The 19,080-nt window shown below is 40.4% G+C and overlaps 1 protein-coding gene across 1 annotated transcript; it reads right to left on the bottom strand.

The window, feature by feature from the left end:
• Window positions 1-534: 534 nt before the first annotated feature.
• OPN5 (opsin 5) lies at window positions 535-18,207 on the bottom strand. The gene is made up of 6 exons (XM_010584279.1): window positions 18,048-18,207; window positions 11,264-11,383; window positions 7,316-7,486; window positions 5,215-5,549; window positions 1,928-2,172; window positions 535-631 (listed from the first exon to the last, which is right to left on the bottom strand). The coding sequence occupies exons 1-6, from the start codon at window positions 18,184-18,186 to the stop codon at window positions 568-570; spliced, it is 1,074 nt and encodes a 357-aa protein (XP_010582581.1). The 5' UTR covers window positions 18,187-18,207; the 3' UTR covers window positions 535-567.
• Between the last annotated feature and the right edge of the window lie 873 nt (window positions 18,208-19,080).

The following is a 19,080-nucleotide window of genomic DNA, read 5'->3' on the forward strand; positions in this document are numbered from 1 at the left end:
AGGACTGAAGTCAAAGTGGTTTTAAGATAGCTTGTAGCCACATGGGTTGGAGAGATACTTAAAAGCGATAATCAGTGGGCTAGTGTTTCTCCAGTGGGTGATTTGGAGCACTAATAAGTGAAGATCTGACTCAGATTTGTCCTCTAAGGAATCCTTTCTCTCATGCTCCAGTTCTCCAGTGACTGCAGTAGGAATCTAGGGAGATTATCTTTAGCAAACTAAAACTGGCCTTTGTGAATACTTCCCTTTCCGTGAGGGAGAATATCATCCACACTATCACTTCTGTTAGTGCTAAAAAAAAAAAAAAAAGTATTTTAAAGTCTCTGAAGTGAATAAAAATTTTTTTATACAAATGAATCTTCTGTTTCTTCTTCCTCTGAGTACTTAAAATATTTGCCCAGTTCTAATCACACTATTTTGGTCAGGATAGAAAGAACTACATTGTACTTAGGACTAGGGAGTAAAATAAAACTGTCATCATGTTTTAATTTATTTACAGAAAGAGGAACTTGAGACAGTATGATTAATTGTCATCAGGTTTTCATTTGCTGTATGTGAAATGAGCCTTCATACTTCCAGTTGGGTTTCGTTCATCGCCGTCGAGTCTCTGTGTGCAGATATGGTATACATCCTACGGGAAGGAGAAAGCACAACAATCATTTTGTTCATACCAAGCTGACAGTTAAGTTCCTAATTCTGGGAATTGATTCTTCCAGAACCTTTTGTTCACTGCACAGGCCTAGGAAAGCCAACCTGCATTCAGCGTGAGGGACTAGGTGAAACCTCCTTCCTCCCTCAGAGTGATAACATGGAGGTTAAACAAAAATCCAGCCACCAAAGACTCACTGAAGGCTATTTCAGATTTGTCTCCCATTTGCCTAAAATTGCAGAAGAGTTTCTGGTAAACTATAAATTCAGCACCTCAAACACTTATATAAACTCTGTATGTTCTGCAGAGGGGATGAATCTGAGTGTAAGATTATAGAATAATCTGCTAAGGGAAGCTGTGGAATCTCGAGATACTGACTCACACTCTGAACAATACATCAAAAAATGCTGGAATTGGTAAGGGAATAATATGAATGATGAAACGGGCCTTCGTGCCTCTAATAAGTACATACTGAGGCATGTATGTTCTCGGCTTTTGATGCAAATTACTCTACTGGAATTCTATGGATTCACAGTCACTTATATGTGGTAGAGCATTTGTGGCCTTTATATCAGCCTACGCTGTCAGATTAATGTCTGTCATTATCTCATTGTTGCTCAGTCACAGAAGTAAGATACTTGTCTGGCATAAGACAGAACTAGAAGCATTTTTCCTCCAAGTGCACAATTAGTGTTTCCAGGAACTCCACTGGTGGTCAGCACAGATTTTGCCAGAAAGTTGTAAATAGAAAAGAGGCCTTTTAATGAGATTTTATTACACTTTGATTTGTTTGTTTGGGGTTTTGTGTGTGTGTGTGTGTGAGTGGCACCTACAGGGTGATTAAGGAACTATTGTCTCTCCCTCATAACTCTGTGGCTGAAAGGCATAGTAATAACAGGTTAAATATGTAAGGAATTACACAGTTCTCTCCCATTTACTTCCCTGGCAATGGAGGTCATCAACACACTTCTGGAGGTAACCCAAATGATGACATAAAAGAAAAGGAACAGGAGGTCAGGACTGATCCAAAAGCCACTAAACCCAACAGAACGTTTTTTCAATTATATCAATGGAGTTGCAGCTGGATCTAAAAGTAAGAACTCCTTGCTCCTCTTTTTATGCCTAGAGTCACTTTACAAATGTCCATAGAAAGAAAGACCCTGAATAGGTCATGGTCAAAAACAAGAAATAAGATTCAAAGAGCTGTGACTCTTGGTAGATCTTTGTTTGGTACTTTTTGGAACTTAAAGATATCCTACTTCTCAAAGAAGAGATTACCTTGATTTCTTCAAAGAGCTCTTCTTCTGCAGTGTCTTCAATCCTCCTGACCGGCAACAGGCAAACTTGCAATCAATGACCTGGTAAATAATTGGGTTGTACATAGCTGCTGACTTTGCAAGCAAAGTTGGTACCACTGAAAACTGGATGGGAACTGAGTCTGGCTGTCCAAAGGCTGACCACACGGACACCACGGCGTAAGGGATCCAGGCAATGAGGAACCCTGCACAGATCAACATTGCCACCTTGTGAGAGGAAAAGAGGGAAGAGAGAAAGAGGTTAATCTAGCAGAGCTGGACACTGACAGCACAGCACATAGCTAGGCAGAATGCAAGGGAACGTGCCACAGAATGGAAAAGAAAAATGGTAACTCCATTCATATAAATGTACAATATGAACAGAAGCTGTCCCTCATTTCTCTTCTCTTTATCTAGCATCTATTTTTCTTTCACTTCACACAGAGCAGTTAATGAGTCTGTTATCACAGACCTCTAAAAATGCTATAAGGTCTGGCTAAACATGAGGAAACTAAATGAGATCTCAGAAAATAATAATTCTTTGATGGTAAATTTAAATTATTTAAGGAGGAGAGTCCTTTCAAAACCTACAGACTCTCTTTTTTAGGATAATATATAACATAAAGCTGTGAAAGTTTTTGAAAATCTTAGCAAGATCTTTGAAATGAACACAGGTTAAACTGGAAACATTTCCTACAAGGTTTCTCCTTGTTGTTTTTTTTTCTTTTTCTTGCTTATTTGAGAAGCCTCTCACTTCTTTAGTCTCTTCCAACCAAATATTCCTCAGATTGTCAAAAAGAAACCAACCTCTTTTCCATTCCAGAGTGAAAAAAGCATGCACTGGGAAAACCAAACCAAAAAAATTATTAAGCATAAGTCTTCCAGATTCTGAGTCCTTTGAAAGCAGATTCCAAAGTTCATAAAATCAAAGTCTTTGAAGAAGTTTCCAGGGTTGAATTAGGTCCTGATGGTGTGTGGGAGTGGGGGACCCTGTAGGTGAGTTGGTTTGGGAGGGTATATTCCTGTCTATATCTACTAGAGCTCCTTCTTCTGCGTCACCCGTTATCAGTCGAGGAGGCAAAAGCAAAGGACATTGGCAGCCGAAGAAGAGTTTGCAACACCCTGATCTAACGCAGGGCTTCTTCCTCTCTTGTGTGCCGTGCTGATGTCCCAGAGAAGGCCTCAAAACCCAGTGGGACCAATAACCTGTCATGAGGATGGCCACTGGTAACAGGAGGAAGGAGAAGAGTTTTGATAAACGAGGTCTATCTTCTGCCTGTACCCAGGAGGGGGTCTGTGGCAGACTGGAAAAATTTCCACTGGAAAAATGCCAACCATTTGAATCCCTTTCAAGACAAATATGGAAAAAGTGAGCATAAAGTCATTCAGTAAGGCATGAGCTGTCAAGTCTCTGCGTATACCCACTCCAGTAGATAAAAAATGACTGTATTTACCTGCGTAAGCTGGCTGAAACTACTGGGAATTTAATTGAGAGTGAGAAGGAGAAGGCTAGTACAATGTCTAGTTTTCTTTCTCCTAACCCATAGTATGGATTTTGTACTCCATTAGAATCTGTAGATGCTTTAATAAACAAATTTCTACCAAACATTTACATTGCATTTCTGGTAAATGAGAAAAGGACTTCCTTATAACAGGAGGAAATGTAGCCATTGGAATGTTTAGTATAAATATTAAAGAAAAACTCTCTGGGGCCAAAATTTGTGATTTACGTACTTTACCTGAACCAGCCTGTCTGCACTCAGTCACAGCCTGATACAGCTCCAAATGACACCATGCAATAATACATCCTAAAGAACATATGCCATTATATGGCTGCCATTGACAGACTATTACTGCATCCAGACTGATAGTAGTACATGTGCACTCATTTGCAATAAGGCAATTAGCAGGATTACAACAAAAAATCATCAGAAAGCACAAGGTTTTTGGATATTGCATAACCTTTTGTGGAGCCTTTGATTCCACATCATGATGGTAATATTATTTTCAGGAAACTTCTTTCTTTTATGCTTTTTGTTGTTGTTGTCTGTCACTGAAGAAACAGTGCATGTGAGTCCAGGATCTCAAACACAGCCTGTTTGTTATAAATTGTGCTGTGGAGTTAACTGGGTTATGATGGAGACTCATTTTCCATATTTATATATATCCCAACATTATGTTCTCCACTGTAGATTCAAGACAGAAGGGACAATTACCAGTGTTTTGATTCTGATCACACTGAAGTTTTACATGAGCCCTCCAATATGGCAAAAATAAATTTGCAATCTCAAACCAAAAGTTTCCACTGTTCTTCAAAGGAAAGCTGCTGAATAACCACAAAACAACACCGTATTGAAGCATCCCTTTTTAAAGGCAAGTACAGTTTTACCAACTGTACTGGCAGCACTGACCGTACAGCTTAGACATAATGTCACTTGCTGCTGTATATTATATAACTTTCAGTTCAACTCCCCAAAAAAGTAATAAAATTTGATCAGCTAAGCGAAAGATGCTGCTTGTCTCCCTCTTGGCATGGCTTACAGAGGTTGGTGAATCTTCTACAACTAAGGAATCCGGTTTTGTTCAGCACAAGCTTTTATTTTGAGAGCTTTCCTGGCACAATAACGAGTATCAGCAAGGATCATGGCTGTCACCGTTGCCAAACAGAAAATAGATTCAATCAGAAAGGGAAAATAGGATATGGTCTGAGATGGAAAATTAATTTTATCACTTGAGTACATTTTTATCAGCAGCTCATGGCTGAACCTAAATGACAAATTATTTGCATAAAAACAATTGCAGTGTCAGAGGAGTGACTTTGGTTTATATCTTCATTAACAGAGGAAAGTAAGCTACCTGAAAGTTTTATTTCCCTGTTACAATAATCTGCTTTTTGTCTGGTTTTCTGTTATAACTCCTGGGCACCTCAAACACTTTAAAATCATTCTTCACAACTGCTTCTGAAAGCAAAGGGAGCTTTATGATGGGGAACAGGGCCCCAGGGACATGATACGACTTGTGGACAGTCACACGGGAAGGCTGTGGCAGAGCTTCAGAGTGAATCACGATCTCAGGGACTTGAGTGCCCTAATCACAAAATTATGTTTCAACTCCTGTCTTTTCCCATCTTGACAGTAATGGAGGAGAAAGCTAGAAGAACCACCTTCAGAGCATGGTACTATTGCTCAGCATAGGAGAGTACATGGCTGAAGTTCTCCAAGCCTGCTTTTACAACCCAAAAAGCAAATTGAGTTAAATCTTCCTACCTACCTTGGTCAGCTTCATTTCAAGTATGTGGCTGTTCTGAATCCTGGTATCATAGTGAGCAACCTCTTTGGTGGATGACTTGACTTTTAGAATGATTTTGACATAGGAAAAAACAATCACTGCCGTTGGGAACAGGAGGCAAAAGAAAAGAATACTCAGAATAAAAGCCTGTCCAGCCACCGAAGCCTGCGCCAGCCACCAGTCCAGAGTGCAGGAGGTCCCAAACGGCTCGGGGGCATAGCTTCCCACACCAGCAAAAGGCACCGTAGCCCAGAACGTAGCATAGGCCCAGATTATTGCCAGACAGATAAATGCATGATGTCTCTTAAGCCAGGTACCTGGAAGATAATTCAAGAGTTACAACCTCAGGTCCATATGTATTCGGCGCAATTGAATATATCATTCTACACATGCAGTAAGAGTTTGCTTGGCTGTTGGACAACAACTGCTGTAGGGTTTCTCACCTCCTTCCAGCTATCTATAGTGACCCCTCAGCTAGCCACCCCAGCTCACATCGTACCTCATGAAGAGAAATTCACACTCACAGAGAGGGCTCCACCTGATATTATTTCAGATCTCTACTTTAGGCTGTGATGATTTACAACCTAGGAGAGCCCATACAAAAGCCATCCAAACAGCTAGCTCAGCAATTATCATGGGAATCTTGCCTAGTAACTTTGAAAATCGTTTTGTGGTCTGTAAAGGTGTAGTCAGTGTGTGGTCAGACGAGAGGCAGATTCAACCCACATGAAGGACTAAGTGTTTAATTTGGCCTTCCATTGTTCAGCATGAAGGCTCACTATCTGCAACTGTGTGATGCAATGTATGTTTTCTCCTATTCTTCCTGTCATATATTAACTGCTTAAAGTTTAATCTCAGGACACTTCTCAACATAAATCATTAATGCAAGTGACTGAAAGACAAGGTTTACAGAAGAAATAACATATCCAAGATTTATTTTTACCATGCCATTCTTTTCCAATACAGTAAATCATCATGTGCGTATGATCAGAAGCATGTGTAATTGGTGGGGTTTTATGTTTACTTGTCCATTTGTTTTATTAAATGCTAATGGCATGCCTGGAGTTGTGAAGTGGAATATTGCCTCTCTGCTCATCTTGCATGCAATCCTACTTCAGCTAGAAAAAGCTTCAGTTTACAAGCTCTCCATCATCACCTATGTTCAACATGTTGGATTCGGCTAGGACTAACAAGTTAAAACCCATGATTTACGCAGACATGCCAGGATCTATGATAGCAGATCTTAGTGCAGTACCACAGCTTTTAACTGACAGCACACTCAGCTATTGGACAGACTAGTTACTTACACTTCCTAGATGCAAATGTTTCTTACAACTTAAATTACATGCTTGATATTATATGTCGTTATAATGAGATCAGTTGTATGTCCTTCAAGCCACATGTGCAAGGTGTTTCTCATATGTAAAGTCACCTTGAGTATCGTCAGTATTTTGTTGGGGAGTTAGTCCCTTCTGAAGCAAGAAAAACATCTTTTCTAAACTGTGACAACATCTTTTAACTGGAAAAAAATGAAGCATGCAATACTTCATATTCAAGAGAGATAAGATATTGATGGATATGGTGAAAACACCTTTCATTGCTAAATTCATTTCATCTTCTCGGGTTCTATCTCCATATTAGAGAGACAATATCACATTTATTATGACCTATTGCACATCTAAATCTTTTAGATGTTTCAAATAGCTTGCCACATATCTTAAAGGAATTTAGGCATCTAATACAGAATACCTTTGTGTGTCAGGCCATAAGACCTTGCAAGATGTGCAATGCTTGAATCTGTTAATGTCAATAGGCCTTGATAGACACAAAGTGATTTATCTATGAGTGATTACAAAAACTCATGTCTTAAGCAGACAGCAGAGAGAAAACAGTGAAGGTGTTATGTCCAGCAATACAAATTTAGCTGGGACTACTTGGGTCATACAAATATGTTCTTACTTGTGTATTCCCCTCTATATTTAAAAGAAGCATTCTGAAGAGTTTAAGTATGATTTCAGTCTAGAAAATGGTATCACTTAATATAGTTTTTCTATAGCCATTTAATATAGCTTTTCTTTCTTACCATAAGACAAGTGACAGATTTTTAGGTATCTATCCAGGCTGACAGCTGTCATGGTAATAAGGCTCCCACAGCCAAAGAAGAAACCAGCCCATCCATACCAGCGGCAGCCCATCCATCCAAACACCCAGCGGTGCGAGAAGAAGGAAATGATACTAAACGGTTTTCCTACAACTTCAAAAGGAAAAAAGAATGTTGGTTGACTGATAAAATCCATCACTGATATAACCACTCTTTTCCAGAAAAGCAAACCCTCCCCTTTGCCCAAAGATAATACCAGTAAAAAATGCTCTGCAGAGTGGAGAGAGGGCTTCAGGCACAACAGATGTGATGACTTGCGTGCCCTCCATCCACAGGACTAAGCCTAAAACAGTCGTAGCTAGATCCTGTAGCATCTATGCTGTGGTAGGATGAGCCAAGCCTGCAGAATGGCTGGAAACAAGTGCTTTACTGCAGACCATGTGAACCAGAAGTAAACCCATACTCTGGTACTGAGTACGTGCAAGCTCTTCCCGTTGTGAAAACTTCAGACTATGTGTTAAGTCCACATGCAAACACATGCCAGGATGTAAACTGTATGGGTGATGGGTGAGTCTGGGCTTCAAACAGGTACGGATCTAGTTAGGCTACATCCCTATAATCAATTGAGTGCCTTCAAACGCAGGATAAAGAAATTTGCCTTCAAAGAGCGCTTCTGCAAACCTGCCAAGGCCCAACAGTAGGATGCATACTGTGCTAAAGTGTTAGGTTAGAAAGGAAGATTGTGCTATGGTCACAGCAGGGACTTGAGCTGCAGAAGCGGCTTCAGCTCTTGTCCATGCCACAGTCTTCCTTGGTGACTCTCAGCAAGTCACCTGGCCACAGATATTAAAAAGTTTTAAGCATCCCCAAACAGAAAGGAAGTATCTAATTATTTTGGAGACTCTGTCCTAGTGGCACCCTAGCTCATTTCTCCATTTGTAAAAGTGGGTGGTGCATTATGGAAGAAATTGTCAGGTCATATGTTGTTCCATTCTCACCTTAAAACAGATTAGCATTAGTCATATTCTCTGTGAGTCTCATGAAAATGAGAAAGTTCAGAAATTGTAATTTTCTGGTTGGAAATCTCCACTTTTTGATTTATTTTTTTTTTTTTTACTGGACAAACAAAAAAATCAACTTTAATGGAACAGAAAACTCAAAAATTTACAATCTAGGAACATCAGCATATTTTCCGAATCCTTCATTTCTGCTTACCAGACTGACCTGAAATGCTCCAAGACCTGAACAGTTCAACTGCAACATTCAAACAACATTAAATATTGAATGCCACCTTCCTGTGACTGTGTTCCTTCCCGCACAGGAGTTGCCAGAGCACCTCAAGGAGTCGAATGCATCTCAGCTGCCCTGGGCTATTTTCACTAGCTGAACCACACTGACTATAATGCCATGGCAGCTGAGTGATTCGGTTCATAAAGAAGGCAAAAATAGTCTTGCAAACTGTAATTCCCACAAGGTACTGTATTCATAGAAGTCAAGACAAAAGTCTCTATTTTGTTGAAGTGATCTGTACAAAAATATTTTTGATTGTTCCCAAAAATATTCCATTTCAGATCAAAGTAATGCGAAACTAAACATTCTGTTTTCACTCTTAACAGAAAATTAAAACATTTCTACCAAAACAAAATCTTGCAGAAAATGCCCTTTGCCCCATCTTCTATGCCTAAAACATCATGATTGAAAACCCTTCAAAATGAGACTTATTTTTAAACAAGGTATTTTGGGATTCTTTTCCTTTAGCTTAAGCCTGTAAGGAAAATTCTGCCTGAGCCTGAAGGTTGTGCTCAGGGCAATATATTATGTGCTTTGCTCCAAGCAGAATAGATGTACTTTAATTTTTCAAGCAAAAGCTGACCCCAGTGATTAAGGTTTCAAGAAAAACATGAAATATGGCAAGGTCTAGGCTATATGCCAAGAGGCAGCAACTTTAATCCTGTAAATCATTGCCAGCTCCAAAGGCTAACACATTTATTTGCACAAAATCAAATTTCTCTTCAGCGGCACAGGACTCTGAGCATGGTATCAGTGCAAAAGGAGCCTGATGCAGTTTTGAACAAGTGGCTGGTGCCACCCTGTGGAAATCTGCAGGAAGCAGGGCCGTGGCAGAACCCGGTTCTTGAACAAGGTGCCAAGAGAAGTGTGTGAAATATGAAGATTTTGGAAAAAGTCCTATCTTCACTCCAATCAGTCCAGCAGACAGAACACATGACGTTCCTTGAGTCAACATCTCCCATTAACAAGAAAAAAGAAAGAGAAGGGAGAAAAAACACGCATGGCTGTGCCAATCACAATTTTTTTAATTACAAAACTTAAACACAGATTGAGATCCCCATGGAGGACAAGGTGACCAAGTGGTATGGTGGTGACAGACCTTAACAGACAAACTAGCAGCCCTCAGGCTAAGAGGGCTTCCAAACAAGCTGTAGTTTGCATGATTGGGACATACAGCTTATATGGTTAGGATATATCTGTTTACTTTCCAAATATATAGCTACAGAAATTCCCCTGAACCACTCCGTCTCATTGGAGTGCCTCTCACTGGAGTCAGGTATGAGCCTTATAAAATGAGACAGACTCTTAGGACACAAGGGAGATGGGAGCATCACAGAAGAGACAAAAACTGGTCTTTTATTTTTTTTTCTTCACTTCTAAGTGCTGCAGGATGGAAATAGTGTCTCCATGGCTGATATGCCAGAGAAATCATCGGGATTTCTTTGTGTGGTAGCAGAGCAGAGATATTTATACTAACACCTTTCTTCTGCTGAATTCGTAAGTACCTCCGTGAGAAAACCATGTTTACTGCTCATCAAGAGGCATCAAAATTACTGGAAGTTGAGGGGGTGAGCAGCTCCTTGGCCACATGCAGTGAAAGCATAATGAGCGTCAGTTTGGGGAGGCTGGAAGCCATCACTTGATGTTGTTCAGTGCTATTTTAGGCATTTGGATGAGGGCAAAAGCATTTGGCAGAGACAAGGGCAGGAAAAAAGTGCACTGGAGCTGAGGGCAGGGGTCCCAGTGTATGCAACACGTAGGGAACAGAGGACTTTGGGAGCATGGGAACATACCGTCGTTTATATTGCACTGGGGAGATCCCCTGGTCAGCTGGGTCACCTCGGGCCTTTATACCCATTGGGTTGTCTGCTATCCAAAATATCCTTTCCTAAAGGACATCCAGTCCTCCCCCTGTATTTGCATGTAGCCATGAGCAGCTGAATGAAGCTCAAGTCAAGAGCCAAAAGAACGGTCTCCAAAGGCTCTTGACTCTGCAACTGCATGTAAATCTTTCCAAAGCTCCCTCCTCTCATGCCAGGGCATCCAGGCTGTGGGGTTGAAATAAAAATCCCTCCAGCTGGCTGATGTTGCTCTTACTCTATAGGTTGACACAAATGTTTATTTTCCTGACTCAGAGATAAAAGAGGACTCTCACTAGAGAGGAAATTATGAGCTTTGATAGGCTGGTGGCCACTGGCATTTCCAATTCTGTCCCCTCATGCCCCTCCCCACTCACATTTGGCTAAATATGTATTTTTGAGGCACCTGGATCCCTCCTGTTGCACCCTGCAGCAAGAAAATATAATTTTCTCTCATAATATCAAGCTATTTTGTGGTTATTGTGCCAGGATGCACATGGGAGCTCTTTGAAGGCCTGCCCAGTGCTGGGGTGAACAGGAGTTTTGCCCGATTGATAAATCCAACCCTATTTTTTCCTCTGTACTTTTCATTTCTTCCCATCAAGTTGTCCAGGAATGTTGTTTTCTATCCTTCTCTGTTATTTATATGCAAATAATAGAGCAGAAATATCAGCAGCAAAAGGCATTTTGGGCTCCCATGACTTCCAGAGGACTGTCTCTTGCTGCTGCCAGAAAGAATGGTGGGATAGTAAAAATGAGTGAAAATAAGACATGAAATTACCTGAAATGCCCAGATCACACACTGCTAAATTAACAGTCATTATCTCAGCAGGTCTCAACTTCTTCTTTCGCTTTGAGGACATAAAAATAACATACCCATTTCCCAGAGTTGAAAGAATCCCTATAATAATGAAAAAAAAAAAAAAAACAGAAAAAGAAAACCAATCAAATTAGAGTTCTCCTTGAAAACAGCAATATCCCATCTTCTTTGTGAAATTCTCTGGTATTTTCAGCCTGAACCTGTTGTCCCAAGGCTAGACATTTCACTCTGAAACATGATCATCTCATCCTCATTATGCAGCTCATACAGACATCTACTGCAGACATCTCCCTCCCACAACAATTGCTATTTTCCCGTCTGCAGCAGGACATTGCCTTCTCCACCTGAGCCTGCACAACTCTCGACTGAATGCACATAATAGAAACCCCATAGTCCCTCTGTTCTGATCAACCCCATTTTTCTCACAAACATTTATACAGCCACAAGAATGAAATTCAGCCTTCTGCAATCACAAGGACCCCAATCTCTGACCAACCTTTATTTTATTAAAGACTATAATCAGAGGTTGAGGGATAAATTTCTAAAATAATATAAGTTAAGATACTAATATCACGTCTTAAATTTTACAGTAAAAATTTATTTCTATCATAAAGAAGAAAAATGATAAAATATATCTGATTTTAACTTCCATCTGGAATTCAGTGCATGAGGAGGGATGCTGTTCATGTTGGCTGACATTTTTTTTGCCATATCACCACCCAAGGACCTGCAGGGACCAACGCTGCAAGTGGTTAATCAGCCATGGAGCTAATCACACCGCTACCAAAAATTGCAGGGTTTCCAATTCCCTTAAAGAAAAGTGTTTCTTCACTAACTAACTCATGTTTGAAAGGGTTTGAGCCCAGAGCGAGCGTTTTGCAGGGGAAACAGGACAGCACGCAACTTCCCTTTCAGGAAGCAAGAGTCACCCCCAAAGGTGAACACCCCAAAACGGACCGTGGCCCATGGGGGCCTCACGCCGGAGCAGAGAAGACGAGCAAGAAGGAGGGAGACACGTTGCCTTACCAAAGGGACCTACAACGGCAATGAGAGGGAAGATGTTGGCGTGAAGTTCAGCCTGGGAAATGGGGAAGAAAGGCATTTTCTTTAAGTATTTTATGTTAGTCATCTTTGTTTCTCACTACCCGAACCTGTAAGTAAATGTTAAGCTAAATTCCCCACGATGAGAGCCCACAACAGTAAGTGGTGACTGATCTCGCTGTCTTTACCTCCACCTTGTGTTATCTCCACCGCTCTTGCTCTTCCTTTTTCCTCCCCATCCCACCGCGGGGGCTGTAAGCAAGCGGCTGCCCTTGGTGCTTGGCTACCGGCCAAGGCCAAACCTCCACACCGCTATAAAAAAGTCATAAATAACCCACCTTTCCTCTGTCGATGAGGCAGCAAAGTCTCTCTTTGTGATGCCTTCCTACACATGGCTTTGGGGGTGCAAACTCAGCCTTATTCCATGTTTCAAAAAGACCCCAGCAGCTGCCCAGCAATGCTGACCTCTCCAAATACTCTGCCTTTGACTACCACATAATTTTCATCAGAGTCTTCTGGGACACCAGACCTCAGGAATTAAAGCTCAGGAATTAAATAGGTATTTAATTATTTACTCTGGCCCATCAATGGAACGATCCCCTTGCTAGGGTGTTACGTCCTCACAAACCAAGAGACCCAACCTGGGAATATCCATGAAGCAGAGAGAAATATGGTTCCCAGAGGCTAAAACCAGACTATTTCTCAAGAAATATGAGTAACTGTGGAACTGAAAGTTTACCAAACTCAGGAGAAAAATACTTTGATTTTGAATTTTTCAGTAATAAATGCAACACTTGTCTAATTGGAAACACTTCTTATTTTTATACTGACAGTATAGCTTTCTACATTACTTTAAAAAATAAACAGGACAGAAGTTCATTTGCCATTGAATCTTAGGTTTTCTCAGCAAATTTTATTTATCCTTGGTAAATGAATTTTAAAGAACACCCTATTCTTAGGGGTCTGCAAATTTCATCTGAATTATAAGTAGATACAGGTATTCATATGAATTATCTTCTTCCTTGCAGCTAACTGAATGAATCTTAATGCTGCCAAGCATTTTTCATATATCTTAATCCTTTTCTGTCTTAATGCCATTTTCTCTCTAGTGATATTTAGGATACCTAGAGAGCCAGCATCCAGTTTGAAATACCTGTCAAAAGCACCTGATAGTTTCCTGAATCTTTTTCAACTGACTAGTAGTCCAGAGAGATGTCTTCATCAGACAAGCCTCTGAAGCAAGTGCTCATTATTAATAGCAAGGTTTCGGAGAGCCCCAGCCCACTGACCTCCTCATCCTACAGCTGGAAGGATTTAATTTAAGGTGATAATTTAAGTTGCCTTTTGTCTATAACTGTGTCTGACAATTGCTTATCTGAATTCTTTTTTAACTCCTTGGTGATAGAAACTTCATAATATCCTTAGGTGAGCCATCTAATGCTTCATTTTTCCTACTATTAAAAAGATTTTACTAACAGCTAGATGAAGTCCTTGCTGGTGCGGGTTTCCAGCTTTGGTAGGTGCTGGCAGGCTGTGTGTCTGGACAGAGCCTGGGGTTGGAAACAGGGGAAAAAAGACTCTTCGGATACAAAGCAAAGGCTCTTTTCCAGGAGCAAACAGTTCAGGACACAACTGTCCATGGCACCGTAACACTATTACATATATACAAAGAGCCAAGGATGTGATAACTAAAAAAAGTGACACCTATAGAGAAAGAGCCAGGCTCAGTTACGCAACCTCCAGCGAAAGGTGAAAGTGTATAAAAATAGAAATCCGAACAAATAAGACTCCTTTTCTCCAATCTGACAGCAGTGCTAAACCATCAGAGAGAAAAAAAAAAAAAAAGTTCAGGATTTTGTTTTCAATTAAGCTGTTTCATAACATGCTGAAGAAGTGTGCAGCAACAGTTTGCAAATCAATAGTTACTTGCCACAGGCCTTCAAAGGAGCTGACAGCCAGCGGGTCTCCACTCAGTAGTTAGTCACCCTACCTGGCCATACAGTAAATCAATCAAGTTAGTGATGAAAAAGCTAGTGGGAGAAGTGACAAAGTAAAAAGAATTGGATTCTTATAACCATGTGACTGTTTGATTATTTTTTTTCCAGACAATTGAAAAAATACACATGGAAATTAACTAGTTAGGACAAAAGATCACACATTTGCAGAGAATTTGTCACAGATTGGTCCAGACCCCCGATTTTCTTCAAAGATAAAAAAATGTATTTTTATATTTTCAAACTGCAATACTTCAGTTGTACAACCAGTCTGACCCTAAAAGCTCTGCCGAGTTTCCTGGTAGGATCCCAGCCTTGTTTGCCCCCTGTGAAGCTTCTTCCTCTTTTTGAAATAAGTTTTAAACTCACTTGCACCTTAGGTGCCTCAAGCACAAAAAGATGCCCGATAGCAATCCCCACCTCCTGGCTTCCCACCTTTCTGCAGTTAGTCCCAATCTCTGCTATCAGGATGTCCACCCAGGACTTCCTCAAGAGGGGCCACCATTTCTTGGAAGGGATCTGCAAAGGAATAGGGGACACAGTGGCAGAAGGTGACAATGACCAGTTCGGTCTGAACCATAAGTTATAATAAAAAACCCACAGACATACCCTTGCTGGGTACCGGAGCTGAATGCTCCAGCTCGGTTTTCCATCTTTTGCAGATTATACAGTTTACAAAGTAAATCTGCAAAACTGCAGTTACCCCAAGACACAACTGTGCCCAAGAGCTATTTGAGCACATAGTTTCTGCTCACTGTTTTGGATACTTGGGAGCTGTGATTAACTCAAAGCTGCCAATTAAAGCAAATTTACAGCCTTAGCAAGCCTGTTGTGTGGAATTTGAAGTCAGTGAATAGTTTCACAGAGCTAGGCTTCCTTCTCCACCACCTTAAGATCCAATATCTACCACCAAAAAACCTCTGCATGGCAGTGCTTCTTGTCCCAACAGAAATGCAGATGCTTTGAACCAAGAAATCAGCTTAGTGGAAAAGGAAATTTAGGATTATTTTTGTTTGGAGAAAGTAAAAAAAGAGACTCAAGAGATTTACCTGGGAACAACAAAGATTAATTTCCTTCTAACTTCTCATATTTTTGCAGGCCCAAGATATTATTAAAATGTTGCTATCCACCTAAACATGAAAGTGTAATAAAATATGGATCTGCACATCAGCAGGAGCTAATGGTGGCATCCCCAACGTGCTAAGCTAAACCAGCCTTGTAAGGTACAACTCACTTGAGAAGCTTTAGCCCAAGCAAAGCCTTTTTTTTTTTTTTAAGTAAGAAAAATGTGTTTAAAGACTACTTCATCCCATCTATTCCCAAGCACAGAAGAAGACCTAACATTGCTCTTCCACCAGTTTTGTTTAATTCCCTCTCTTAGTGGCTGAGCTCTGAGGTATAATTCTGATTTACTGGTAAAAAGCATAACATTCTCCTTCTTCATGCAAACCCCTGTAAAAGGAGGGTGGTGATGTCTGTACTCCTCTTGGCCTCTGACAAATTAATATCCATTACTCTATTATACACAGTGTCTAAAATACTGCTGTGCTGGTCTTGAAAATATGAAACCAGTTGCCTTTGCTGAAATGGCTGAGGACACGACTGACCAGCAGGTAAGCAATGACTGCTTAAAATCATTGCAATGACTGCCAAAAGGAATTAAAAATATCTGTGCAGGATACCAGTGGTATCTTATATTATAAATGCAAGTCCAAGGAAGATGCAAATACAGCATTTACATGCATATGTGAAAAGTATACTTGGCTCTAATGAAAGCTGCTACTGAAGTGTGTAATGACCATAAGGGTAAAGTAACCAACCAAGTAAAATGCAATGCAAAATAAACACATGAAAAAATAAGTTAACCCCAGAGCAAAATGTAGGATATGATGTCTAGAGCTACACATGTATACAGCAGAACTACGGCTTGAACTTTCCTGTCTTGAGCCACTGGTCGCAATGAATCCACCCCAGGCTGGCTGCCGTCCAGTCCGCAACACCAGGAAGGTGGGAATCTTACTGATAAGTCCAATATCAAAATGATTATCAGCCCTTTTTAAACTATAATGTCAGTCTCTTCACACTGCTTATGTAAGTCTGTGCCTGCACAGTTAGCTTTTGTTTTATCACTGGAAACATTATTCCTGTTCCTTGCCTTAATTTGATTATATCTATGTTTTTCAAGATGTTTCACACCTGGCAGGGGTATTTCTTTGGAACTGGATAAATCTACACTAAATACAGCCAATATGACAAGGCAACACAGTGTACATTGGAAGGATTCATTTCAGCTACTCAGACATATTTCCTGGGATTAAAGTTAAATCTGCTTAACCGAGTGAAAAAAGACCTGAGGGGGGGTTGTTTTGGACAGTTCAGTGAAGATATCTGTCTGCATAGCAGCAGAAAAAAAATATATATGTGAAAAGCTAGGATGCATACAAAACAGTGCATGAATATCGAGAACAGCACAGAGATACAGCTTCACCTTCTGCCTCTGCTGCTCTGAGTACTTTTTTCGATAAAGACATAAGCAGAAGACAAATGAGAAATAAGTTTTTTCAAGCCTTTGTGAGACCTCCACTGCAGAAAAGATTAGATTACTTAGATCAGTCAGGGGAATGGCAGTAAGAGAGTGTAGGAAGGCGGGATGTAAAATAGTGAATGAGAAACACAAAGGTAGGACTGAAAGATCTTTGTATTTTGTACAGAACTGATAGAACAAGAGAATGACTCAAAGCCGAAATAAATGCCAAGGAATACACTGTATACCCTGTATTCAGCCTGGTGTTCAGCCATCTGACACCCAGAGCCCAGTTTGGTATAGCAGAGTTACATGACCTTGGCTCAGCTTTACTGAGAAAACAGCGGTTGAGCTGTGAGAAATTGCATGAACTAAAGCCATAAAATATAAGGAAACCTAAACCATAGAAAGAGCTAAGTGTTGAGGCAAGCATTGACACAAAAAGATATAACCATGCCCACCTCCATAAAGCAAAGAAGTTAAATCATCAAGAAGAAGGACCAGTTTATCCCTAGAAGCAATAGAGACCGGTATTTCCCATCTGAATGACAACTCCTTGGCATACGAATACTTAACACAGAAATCAGTCCCAGCTATCATCTGTGTGCACTAACCAATAAATAATTGCATTTATTCTGCTTGCAAAGTCACTTTGCACATGGTAAAAGACTCCAAAACAAAAGGGAAGGGAGGGTGTTAGGCAGAAAATATTGCTCAGAATAATATGTAACAGAGGACAGCTGATGCCAGGAGCTAAGCAAGATCCAAATGAGCACATCTGAGGATGTTCTCTTTGCTGCGTAGGCACATGAGAGAGGCTGCAAAAACAAGGCGTACAAGCCTCATGGCATAAGGGTGAAAGCCAGTTCTGGTCAGCAATGATTAAACTGCAAGCTAGTAACCTACCAGTGGAAAAAAATTGAGTATTTCTTCACTTTTTGCTGGAAGTTGTACTGCTAGTCACTTTTGGCTACCTGGAACAGCATTGTCTGTTGACACTAACTGTTGACACTGTTGACACCGTATTTCTAACACATTCTCTCCTCTCCTTCCTAGATTTTTCTTTCTAGTATAAAGAAATATGTAATTACACATCTAATGCACAGCAGCTTCTGCCTTCTTTGTGACTGCCTGCAAGGATGCAGTGACACAGCCATCTTTCAAAGATGAATTACAAAATCTTTACCAATTATGGTCAAATAAAACCCAGCTACAATGTCAGCTTCTCTAGAAAGCTTTGATGCAAAGGGGTCTTCTTTCTGGAGATAATGTGGGAGGTATTCTTCTTTGGAGGAAGTGTTGTGATCTGATGCCATCCCATTCATGTCCAGTTCAGCATCTGAAAAATAAAAGAACAGAGCTTGCAATAGATCACATCTGCCACCAGAAAATGCAAAGGTATTTTTGTTCATAAACAAGACGCATCCTCCTGTCTTCATTTCTGCCCTACCAGCTCCCAGGGCATTTCAGGATCCAATTCAAAATTGCATAAAGCATCCTGCCATGATTTATTTCATGACTTACTTTATCAAAGAATGTCATTATTCATATGGCACTCATCACAGTAATCCATCTGAGCAGTATCTCGGTACCAGTGTGTTGCGGCATTCAAGCCAGGGTCTCTGAAGTGCCTTCCCTGAATATCTTACAGAGCTTCATGTTTCCAGCCTGGTTTAAGAGTGACCCAGGACTGAGAATACAGAAAAACAAAGCAGGGCAATTGTTTGTGTCTGAATAGCTTCATTGCTCAATGTGTTTAATGCATACTGAACTTGTTGTCTTCATCTATATGCCCTGTTCTCATAATCCCAAGAAAATAGGAATTATCAGTAAGACAGCCCCAGCAATTTTTTTATATCCTGAGGGGCACTGTGTCTACAGATGGTTGCTCTGCAAATTTTACAGTTAAGTGAAAAGTTACATCCATAAACTCTCCTTAGAGTTATTTAGGTGGTGGGTTCTAATGTAAATAACTGTACATGGTTATGGTTATAAATAGTAATTGGCTATTACAGTTATGAAGAAGCAGCAGGAATATTAAATACTAGACCCATCTGGGCAAGCTTGTTGAGTTTTCTTTCCATTTCCTTTCGGGTGGAAATGGGCTATTGAGGTCAAATGTGCTAAGACCAATAAAGTGAGCCCTGATATGTGAAAACTAGAATCTGGCACACAGCCATGAAGGTTACCCCTCCCGGACAAATGAAGAAGTAAAGTGA

The sequence above is a fragment of the Haliaeetus leucocephalus genome, unplaced genomic scaffold, assembly GCF_000737465.1.
Source record: "Haliaeetus leucocephalus isolate CR32 unplaced genomic scaffold, Haliaeetus_leucocephalus-4.0 Scaffold964, whole genome shotgun sequence".
Lineage (NCBI taxonomy): Eukaryota > Metazoa > Chordata > Aves > Accipitriformes > Accipitridae > Haliaeetus > Haliaeetus leucocephalus.

Bases quoted from the DNA above. Each gene is read 5' to 3' on its own strand.
- OPN5 (XM_010584279.1), bottom strand. From the start codon at position 18,186: ATGAATGGGATGGCATCAGATCACAACACTTCCTCCAAAGAAGAATAC. The intron at 5,550-7,315 runs GTAAGAAAGAAA...ATTATCTTCCAG, and splicing joins AATCTGTCACTTGTCTTATG to GTACCTGGCTTAAGAGACAT. The intron at 2,173-5,214 runs GTAGGTAGGAAG...TCCTCTCACAAG, and splicing joins TTGAAATGAAGCTGACCAAG to GTGGCAATGTTGATCTGTGC.